The sequence below is a fragment of the Perca flavescens genome, chromosome 19 (assembly GCF_004354835.1).
Source record: "Perca flavescens isolate YP-PL-M2 chromosome 19, PFLA_1.0, whole genome shotgun sequence".
NCBI lineage: Eukaryota > Metazoa > Chordata > Actinopteri > Perciformes > Percidae > Perca > Perca flavescens.
The window spans coordinates 8,114,053-8,125,236 of NC_041349.1; the positions used below are offsets into that span (position 1 = coordinate 8,114,053).

The following is an 11,184-nucleotide window of genomic DNA, read 5'->3' on the forward strand; positions in this document are numbered from 1 at the left end:
GTGGAATACATATGAATAACGAATAGCGCATTACCTTTCTTAACAAAATTATGTTGTTCACGAGAGCAGCCTGGACTTTTATGACGGTTGCTATTTTAATACAGATACAGACACAAGCAAATACAGTAAATCTGTCACCTCTGACAGTCAGCCAGCTCTCTGCTGCTGCAGTTTCTGCATCCATCACAGGAAGAGCAGGACTCTCTAGGATCACAGAACCAGCTGCAGGAAGGAATCATGTTCAATCTGTGATAAAACGTCATTGAAAAACATAATCTGATGGATTTAGGCAATGCCCTTTTATAGAGACTTAAATGTACCAGTAACAGTGATGTTGACACTTTTGCTTCTCCCTCCTCTTCCAGTCTGACACTAGTATTCTCCGCTATCTGATGGATAGGCATTTCTAATGGCCCAGATTGAGCCTGAATACATCCTCCACTTGGCAACACATGTGCTAAATTGTCCCCGGGCCTTTATCACCACTTCCCATCCAGCCAATCAGTTAAAACTTTCACAATTAAAAGAGATGGACTTGTATTGGAAGGGTTGCAGCCGGGATGGAACAATGTGAGAGAAAGCGGCATCTGAGACAGAGACAAAGAGAAAGACAGAGATGAGGCAAAATGTTTGACATCCATTGTGTTAGTTCTCAGAAACAACTGTCAAAACTTCTACTTACCATGTCTCTCCGCATAAGTTGCGTGAACTTGGACAATCAGCAGGATCAACACATTTGTTCCTGGAGAGAAAAGATCTGCTAGTATCTGTTTCTAAGAACTACCTGTGTTTGACCTTATTTGGCACATTTTTTGATAATCACACAAAATAGTGATCCAGTACTCATTCAGTGTGAAGCAGAGAGCTGTGACCTCCATGGTGTCTTGCTGCTGACTGTCTAAGAAGCACATTGACTGTGTGATGTAGGTGAGAACGTTCTCTTCCTGTGTTGAGTACTTCTGGTGCTAACTAGGCTCAAACTTCTCTGATTGCAGCTTGTTAAATATGAATATTTTGTAGTTTCTTCTCTCGGTGACAGTAAACTGAATATCTTTGAGTTGTGGACAAAACAAGACATTTGAGGACGTCATCTTGGGCTTTGGGAAACACAGAGCCACCTTTTTCACCATTTTCAACTAGTCGATTTATCAAGAATATAATGGACAGATTATTCTACAATGAAAAAAAAAATGAAACAAGAACTTCAGAAATTAACAGTTGGGGGAAAAACAGATTTTTAGATATTCTATTATCAAATGGCATCAAAAATAGTGCTGTAAATGAGGCCTACCCCCAGGCCCACCCTAGGTATGGGCTTAGCACAAATGTTTACAATGTCTGGCTCTGCCCCTGCTCGTCGGGCATTATTTATTACATAATCATTGAACTTTGATGGAATTATTGGTGTAAACATTTATAGCTGGACGGACTGTGATCTTTGGGTTCATTTCATAAAGGACATACAGCACAGTTGAGGATTCACTGAAGGGTTAATCGGAAAGAATCGTTACCCTAAAAAAACTGGTAATGAAAGAGTGCAGTCAGAGCTTTTTTTTTTTTTTTTTTAACTCAGCAACAGGAGTCTTGATTTACAGTAAAATCAGACGATAAAACTTTATTCAATAATTGTTTTCAAGGAAAACGGCAGCGTTTTTGAGTACAACTCAAACCAAGCAGACACTTTAAATGTTTTAAAGGGAGTCCTAATAATGAGTGGATCCATGCACATACATAGACTGTAGAAACAGCAAATAAAAATACATCATATAGTTTTAACAGCAAATCGAAATACAGAAAACATTCAATAAAGACTTGTGAATTCTTATTAATAAAAAGTGCACAAAAAGTAAAATTCTATACTTTTATACACCCTAACATGTGAATGTATGAACAGAGAAAGATCATTGTCATGTGAAATGCAAGATGGAACTATTGTTGATTAAACTGATTCAAGTCAACTCAAAGTTACTCTTGTGGCTGGGTTAGCTCAGTTGGTAGAGCAGGCACACATACTGTATATAGAGGTTTACTCCTTGATGCAGTGGCCCCGGGTTCAGCCCTTTGCTTCATGTTATTCCCCTTCTATCTCCTCTTTCATGTCTTCATCTGTCCTGTGGAACTAAAGGCCTAAACTGCCCAAAAAAAAAGAAGTTACTCTTCTTTGGAGTCTGATCAGTGTCAGTTTCTCAGTAAACTGGCAGCAGCAGTTGAATATTCTCCAGAAATAATTACTGCATAATTACATAACCATACTGCCTCTGTGCTGTAGCCTTTAGCTGATTTCAAACTTGCATTCAGTGTCTCCTAGTTAATATGTTACATATAAATAAAAGGCTGAACTTTGATCCAGTTGCCAGGTAACTTATAACCATAATTACTGTATAAAATACTACAGCAGCAAACACATCTGAATTCAATAAAACAGGAACAATGGCGGCAGTTGCTGTGTAGTTTTGGCAACCTGAGAGACCGATATAATGTCTGCAGGGGGCAGCAAAGGACTTCTTATTTATTTTCACACATCTATCTCAGATAAATGGAGCTCAGCAAAAGTTCAAACAGGAAGAAACCTAGGTCCTCCCTCTTTACTTTGGTGTGAACCATCCAATCAGAACTCCTTTTTTGAATAAAATTCAATTCTGAATGAATTGGATTGAAAGAATATGTGCTGTAATCACTCTTTGTAAAATAAATGTACTGACGATACTCTGTACCAGGCTCACAGACACCTTTTGTCGGCTTAGTTTAACTGTAAATGCCGCTAAACTTAACTGTCATGTGAACGGTCTTCACATGACCCATCATTTTGTAGGTTATCATACAAATTGTTCTGCCTAACTTTTTGTATGATTTCATACAAACCTGTTCATGAGAATGAATTCACGTTTAAGTGACTATATCATCGGTCAAATTATTCCCAGGGCACAAATTTATTTTTTGGGAAATCAGTCCATCTTAGAAGCTAACTTACAAAACTTTGATGCATCTGGAGGCCTTCGATTGGGATTTTAAATAGCCTACTTTCCACTGCTTGGCTGGTTAAATGTCTCCATTTGATTTAGCTGCAGGGTGCTACTGAACTCAAAGGAAACTGAAGTATTATGCGCACTACAAGTTAGTAGTTATGCCCCTTTTGCGAAAATCTTAGATCATGTATTGTTCTAGAGTACATCTGCCTCTGCGAAGGGTTTTTAAAACAAGAGCCAAAGTCTGCTTAACATCAAAAATCGTGTGCACAGGAAGAGGAAGTTCTCAACTGCATTATGCTGTACTTAGCTTTGTATCAGCCATCAGAAAATATTCATATTGAACAAGTTGCAATCAGAGAAGTTTGCATCCTAATGAGCACCAGAAGTACTCGACACAGGAAGAGGAAGTTCTCACCTACATCACACAGTCAATATGCTTCTCAGACAGTCAGCAGTAAGACACCATGGAGGTTACAACTTTCTGCATCCCACTGTGTGAGTACTACATTTGTCTGTTTTCCCCATTTCTTGTTGCTCTACAAGTAACAGAACACTAAATAGAAATAAAAAGGATAGCAACTTAAACATTTTAGAGATAAATGTTGAAAAAGGTTTAATAAAACAGAGCCTAGTATTTATATTTGATCTGTATTTGTTGAGGCACCAACATTATCTATATTTGTATTGAAATAAGTGTGGAAATAGGTGTAACAATCTTGGTTTTGTTTTTATTACAATTATTATTTTAGAATATCTTTTGTTAGTATAAGTGTTCTTCAATAAAAAAAGAATAGAATATTAATGAACTATAATGAATTATATTGGTTTATGTGTAAATGTGGCACAGCAACGTCGCTAGTATAGCTATAAATAACGCTCTATTTCTTCAATGTGATATCCGTGTTACACAGGCTGACTGAGCAGTGAGCACAAAGTGTATGAAACTAACTACAGAGCTTACCTAGGCTAATCTCTTCCTGCTCAAACAAACTTATTGCAAGTAAAGACACATAACATATTAAACTACCTCAGCAAGTTAAGGTCAAAAACTCCAATCAAAACAAAATAGTGGTGCAATGTAATATGTTTTGCAGTTTCCTAATGTTCCTAATAAAGGCACAGTTATGAGTTATATTTTCTTTTCAACCCAAAAAAAGTATTTGTACAAAATAAATATTATTTATTAAACCCTTATTTGTGCTCTGCCGAATACCAAAATCAGCTCCACCCCATCAATAACATCTGTAGTTCAACAGCAGGTTGTCAATTGTCTATATTTTTGAGCGAGATGTCCTTTATGGAAGCTATATGCCAATGTGAATAATTTAAGGCATTTTGATTAAATCCATACGTATTCTAAAATATTTCCACTAGTTATATTTAGCATTTAAAGTGTTGTGCAGCTGCAAATAAATTTTAACAAGATAGCAATTTTATATGACTTAGTGATTGAATATTAATTCTTTTCACATATCTCTCCTCTTTTGTGTCTCTAGTGATGAATGTGTTGGTGTTGCTGGTTGCCCATATTCAGCATGGTTATCCTCAGACAACTGGTAAGTAGCAGTTACCTGTTTCCAACCCTAACCCTAAACCCTAACCCTGCCGATCATCTGGGTAATTTTTGGCTCCATGATGGCTTCATGCGCTACTGAGTAACTCTGATAGAAATAAACGGGGCTCCGCCTTTAATTCTGTATCCAGTTCTTATAATACATCTATAGAATAGACAAAGTCTTCTTTAGCCGTAGATTCTTCAATTGTTTTTTGATTTCCCTCTTTTTATAGAATGCACCTTGTATCTGTCTGGGAACCAAGTTTTTCCTTAATTGTGTTTTCCATTTTTCAGTTTCAGACGCAGCTTTTCGTATCGTTCCAACCAGACTGCAGCTCTTTGAATACGAGTCTGTCCACTTCACCTGTGAGGGGTTTAATGTCTCAGCTGGGTGCAGAGTGAGAACCATCAAGGAATTCATTCCAAAATGTTCAAATGACATAATAACATCAACAGTGACCTGCACCATTGACTTTGCCTTTCAATCAGACAGTGGAGAATACTGGTGTGAAGCTGGAGGAGGAAAGAGAAGCAACACTGTCAACGTCACTGTCACCGGTAGGTTGATTGTGTGTAGATATCATCAGTAAAGTTTAGCATTTATTCTGCTTCTAAACATTCTGTAATGCTGTTCAGCTGGTTCTGTGATTCTGGAGAGTCCTGCTCTTCCTGTGATGGAGGGAGACAATGTGACTCTGAGCTGTAGAACCAAGTTGACTTCCTTCTCCAGTCTCATCACCAATTTCTATAAAGATGGCCGCCTCATCGGGAGCAGTCCTACAGGAAACCTGACCATTGAAAGTGTTTTCAAGTCTCATGACGGCCGCTACAAGTGCAACATCCCTGGAGCTGGAGAATCACCAGAGAGTCGGCTGGCTGTCAGAGGTAAATGTAAAAAAGAAATATATATATAACTCTCAGCCTTTCAGACATATTCAGTTAACTGCACACATGAACAAACTGCTACATTGCTTGATGATTCATTGGGGTATTGTTAGCCATGTGGTAGACTGGTGCATTCAATGCATGATGGCATAGGCAACCCTGAACAGGGTAAGCACATCAACAAGACAACAAAAAATAAACCACTAAATACATGCTAGTATCTAACATGAAATGTTTGTATGCTGTTGGTTAGGTGCTGATGTGATCATGGAGATTCCTGCTTTTCCTGTGACTGAGAGAGAAGCTGTGACTATCACCTGTGGGGATTTATATTTGCTAATGATGTTAATGTCATTGGCTGGTAAAAAAATGACTCCTGCCAATGAGCAATCTACTCCTTAAGTAGGGCAATCTGAGCATGTACCTTAGAGTTTATAAGGGATCTAAATAAACCCACACACTCATCACTTGAACACACTTTAAAATTATGTTTTTGTCCTCAAGCATCAAACAAATATCAACTGGCTGTCTTTGGTAAATGTAAAAAAGAAATGTATATAACTCTTAGCATTTCAGACATATCATTCGGTTAACTGCACACATGAACAAACTGCTACATTGTTCAATGATTCAATGGGCTATTGTTAGTCATTTTGTAGACTGGTGCATTCAATGCATGATGGCATAGGCAACCCTGATCAGGGTAAGCAGATATAAAAAAAAACTATAAACCACTAAATACGTGCTAGTATCTAGTATCTAACATGAAGTGTTTGTATGCTGTTGGTTAGGTGCTGATGTGATCATGGAGAGTCCTGCTCTTCCTGTGACTGAGAGAGAAGCTGTGACTCTGCGCTGTCGAACGAAGGAAGCTCCCTCTGACCTCCCAGCTGGTTTCTATAAAGATGGTCTTATCATCAGGAGCAGCTCTACAGGAGAGATGACCATCCAGATTGTTTCCAAGTCTGATGAAGGACTCTACAAGTGCAGAATCTCTGGAGCTGGAGAATCACCAGAGAGCTGGCTGGCTGTCAGAGGTAAAACTTTGCATTGTTTTTAAAACTAAAATATCTAAATTAGCATGCCTGCAGTGTGACGATTATCATGTTCTCTTGTGTTTGCAGCACCTCACAGAGAGACCTGTCTCTGCTCGGATCACTTCATTTATGTCCTCCTCATCTTAAGGACTGTGTTCACCATAGTGATGGTGGCTCTGCTGCTGCTGCTGGTGGGACTGCTGCACTCTGGGAAACTCAGAGTCAAACATAAATAACTGATACTCATGTGTAATGGTAGAGGTAGTTTGGACATCAACGGGATGGAGCCGAGAACATCCCATCCTCTGAGTCTAGGAAATCCACCAAAGATGCACTTTGCATTACCAAGATTTCTTTTACATTTAATTTTCATCTGTTTTTATTTTGACCTTTGTTTCAGTTGGGTTGAAGGTGTCAGACTCTCTTGTTTACATGTTCATATGTGCAGAGACTTTCTCACACAGAAAAGGTTACAAACCACAGAGGTTCTGATGCACGGAGTATTTTTAAAAGACGGGCTGTGTGTTTTCTCAGTATGTGTTGGTCTGTGTTTTATTTTAGACTCTACAGATGCTGCTGATAATTTTAGCTCCTCAGACACAAACCACATGAGAACCTGTAGATCTGTAGAAGAGGCGTTCAGGAGCCTCTGTAGAAACAACAAACAGCAGTGTAAAGAGTAAACTGTGTCTTGTATAATGGGAAGTATAAGGACAGAATTGAGTCAGTCTAAATATTCACATTTGCTCCTGTTAAACCATCGGCTGTGTTACTGCATCACCTGCCTTTTTGTTTAGTTGTTGGTTCAGCAGGAGGGAGATTGAGGGAGGATGAGAGAAGAGAGAGTTACAAAATAATGTAACATTAAAACCGATTGTGTTTATATATTTTTGTATATAATTTCTTCATCTGAAAACAAGAGTAATGGATTCTGGGGTAAACAGCAGGTCATTAAACTTCAATATTCAATGGAAAATAAGCTCAGAATGAAATAGCACAATGTGGTGTGAACACAAAACACAACGCTTTCAAACTGGAGAGCGGAGTTCACTTCATGACCTAAACAAAATACTTTCACCCAGGAAACGCTTGTTCGTTCCTCGGGTGTGTTTTAATCAAATCTAATCCTAACCCTAACCCTCCTCTCTGTGGGCCGGTCAGCCAAAGACCAAGTAGGTGAATGGCCACTGTTCACTTGAAAGACACACAAGTGGGCGAATGAAAAATTTCAAATTAAAAAAACAATACACAAGTGAACAGCGCCCTCGGTAGCAGGGGGGCTGTTTAGTCCCTTTTAGTTGGGGTTAGACAGTTGACTACCTTGTCTAATGGGTAAAATTTGCTGTTGGTGTTTTTATTCCTTGTATTTCACTGCTGTTTCTGACCGCGAGTAGCTGCAACTTGAGTTTATGACCCAGCTATGTCATAGTAGGTGTGTTGCTCATGACCCACAGAAGCGCTGTGTTGAGTGTGAAGTTTTTCGGACGAGTTTTCGAGGCAGCTGCAAGTAACAATACCATAAACCATTCAAACAGGCATTTTTTCAGTGGGTACTGTACTAGAGTAGATTAAATACAATAATAATGCATTTTGAAGTGGTGGTATTTGTGAAAAAAACATTTTGCATATTCAAATATTTACACTAGTTTCTGACCATCATCTCTTACAGTACCACTTCATTGTGTTTAAAAAAGCCTTCCAGTCCTAGCCAACTAAAAGTGGGCCTACAGTATATTTCAAATATGTAGAGGTGTTTTAGGTACTGCCTTTTTTTAGTTCTATAGGTTGAAATATAATATATAAATTAGTTCTACCTTTCAAAATGTAACGTGTCCCTTCTATACTGTGTTAAAGACCAAAAAACAAAGGATATTCCACCCGTTTTATTAGAGACGTTCATATGCTAATACTTGTTTAGCACATTAGTATCTGTTGTGCCCTTCCATAACATACATACAAGCTTCCACTGTTTTAGTTCCAGTTATAGATTTTTGTGGCTCAATAATCTAGCTCAAAGTTTACAAAGTGTGTGACATGCAGATGCATACCAATTCGTCTCATTTATGTTTTAAACATGAAACAATGCCTGTGGTGCAATAAAAATATGTTCATGCAATTAAAGGCAAAAAAATAAATAAATAAAGACATTAGTGCAGAAAGACTGTATAGCTAATGTTTTATTTCAACTTAAACTTTAATTTGAAACTATAGTACATTATAATGACTATGAAATTATTCGGAAATGCGAACATACTGTACATGTTTCTAGCTGCAGCCGGTCACCTCGTCTCAGAAACATATATTATATTATATTATCAGGCAATAAGAAGCAGACTTTGATCTCTGCTGTTAATGACTGATACTGGGTGCGTACTTTGTGTTCAAAGCTTAATATACATTACTTTTATATTCTAATCCAGCAAATGTTGTACATTTAATTATAAGATATCAAACTTATGCAAACAAAATACTTTTCTACATTAAACTTGGCAGATGATCCCTGCTTTTTCTTCTTTGTGCTTTGTTTGCAATCTTGCAATTGAAATGTACAGTAAGTAGATGTTTTGTACTGGAACAATCAAATCAAAACTGTAAACCTGCAAGTTGAAAATAACTATACCAATACATATTTTTATATATTACTTTAAACATGAGTAATATCCTTTATCCACCTGGCTGAAAGACACAATCTTGTTTCTAAACCTAGAGAAGATCAGGTTTGCTCTCAGTGGGGTTAGTGAGGGATTTCTAAAAAAGTGGCAGCCTTTTATTTCCTACAGTGTAAGAATCTGTTGTCCCCTTGAATAAGTTGGCTCATTGACAAAGTCCAGTAATGCTGTATGTGTGTGCGCGTGTATGTGTGTGTACAACAACCGTGAGATATATCCTGAGTCTGACCTAGATCATTGCTTTATTCTTGCTCTTATTTTTGTTCTTTATTTTGACATTTATTTATTGATTTTTCATCTGTTTAGTATTGATATTCTTACCATATAAGTTTGTGCTTACTTTTTGTCTTGTCTTTTGTTAGTTTTTATTTTATCATTTTTTGTGTAGCCTACTCATGGGGTGAATCGATGGGAAAGTGGGGAGAAAAAAAAATAATTGAAAAACTGTACAGACTTTAAACTTGTACCAATAAAAACTATATTTAAAAAAAAAAAAAAAAAAATGAGTAAGATCATTCCTCCATGGAAAAAGGGAAGTGTTAATGAGACTGCAAGGGGTGGGGTGGGGGGTGGGGACTGCCGTAACAATACAAAAAAAGACTGCAGTCATGTTAGTATTATTATTTTATTTTGAACAGCTGTATTTGTTGGAAACAGATGTTTTTGAATGTGACTATAGGTAAGTCTAACTGATGTACCTACATTTTGGCAACGCTTGAATATATTTGCAAGACAAACTTTTCAAACAATGGAGTAAAATAGAGTCCAGGGTACAAGCGGCCGAAATGGGTTTCCTCAGGAGGGTGGCTGGCGTCTCCCTTAGAGATAGGGTGAGAAGCTCAGTCATCCGTGAGGAGCTCGGAGTAGAGCCGCTGCTCCTTTGCGTCGAAAGGAGCCAGTTGAGGTGGTTCGGGCATCTGGTAAGGATGCCCCCTGGGCGCCTCCCTAGGGAGGTGTTCCAGGCACGTCCAGCTGGGAGGAGGCCTCGGGGAAGACCCAGGACTAGGTGGAGGGATTATATCTCCAACCTGGCCTGGGAACGACTCGGGATCCCCCAGTCGGAGCTGGTTAATGTTGCTCGGGAAAGGGAAGTTTGGGGTCCCCTGCTGGAGCTGCTCCCCCCGCGACCCGACACCGGATAAGCGGACGAAGATGGATGGATGGATGGACATCATTTTTTTGTATTGTCTTAGTCACTTCACATTTATGTTCATCTTATTTAGAAAGTATTAAGACAAGCTCCACCTCGGGGTGTAGCGCTGTTAGGACCACTCTAGGGAAAAAAGACAATCTATATAGAAATACAGACAGATATCATTTCTAAGGTTAAACTGCTGCAACAGCATCATGTTGGTGGTTGACCACGGTGACTGTTTTAAAAACAGCAGCAGTTAAATTAACAGCGTCTCCAGTCATGGGAACACAGCAGAGAGATCAATGTGGTTTAACTGTCACATTATGATAACAATAAACACTTTAACTGTGAGTCACGTAAAACTGTCTGACTGACCAGATCATCCAGCTGAACTTCCTCTATTTGTGAAAATAGTAAAAAATAAAGTTGTAAAATAGTGAACTAGTACTACCCTTAACTACTGTATATGTACAATCTAATGTACAAACTCTGCCATCTTTTATTCTGGGTTTAAAGCTTCACAAAGTGCACAAGTACATAGCTATATCATCAATCTATGATTCATGTTAAGACACAAGAAATATCATTCATTCCATTGTCATTTGTGTTGCGTTTTTTTTTTTTTTTATCTTAATGAAAAAGAAATTAAAATAAACAAGTTACTCCATCAAAATTATGACTAAACCTTACCGAAATGCCAATTCTCGAAAAAACTTTTTTTTTTATTACCTTTTAAACACTGGTAGGGACTGACTGGGGCGCTGATTAATGTTGTTCCACAGTATGGGTCCTACATACTTTACAGAGAATTTACAAGGGCCCTAGAATAATTATGATCCTAGAATTCAACCAGGCACACGTGTGCTTTTGTTCCATTGTCCACCATGCATCATACCACACCGGGAGTGTCTCAGAAGGAGAGCGTCTTAACTGC

General features: G+C 38.2%; 1 protein-coding gene across 2 annotated transcripts; it reads left to right on the forward strand.

Moving 5' to 3' along the window:
* The first annotated feature begins 3,392 nt into the window (after window positions 1–3,392).
* On the forward strand, window positions 3,393–7,338 carry LOC114546080 (low affinity immunoglobulin gamma Fc region receptor II-like). 2 transcript variants are annotated; one of them, XM_028564744.1, is made up of 6 exons: window positions 3,393–3,464; window positions 4,466–4,525; window positions 4,819–5,082; window positions 5,161–5,409; window positions 6,201–6,446; window positions 6,534–7,338. In XM_028564744.1, exons 1-6 carry the CDS (start codon window positions 3,434–3,436, stop codon window positions 6,680–6,682), a joined length of 999 nt encoding a protein of 332 aa, XP_028420545.1. In that variant the 5' UTR covers window positions 3,393–3,433; the 3' UTR covers window positions 6,683–7,338. The 2 variants fall into 2 exon arrangements, with proteins under 2 accessions (XP_028420545.1, XP_028420546.1); XM_028564745.1 differs by having other exon boundaries at window positions 5,278–5,409.
* Window positions 7,339–11,184: the final 3,846 nt, after the last annotated feature.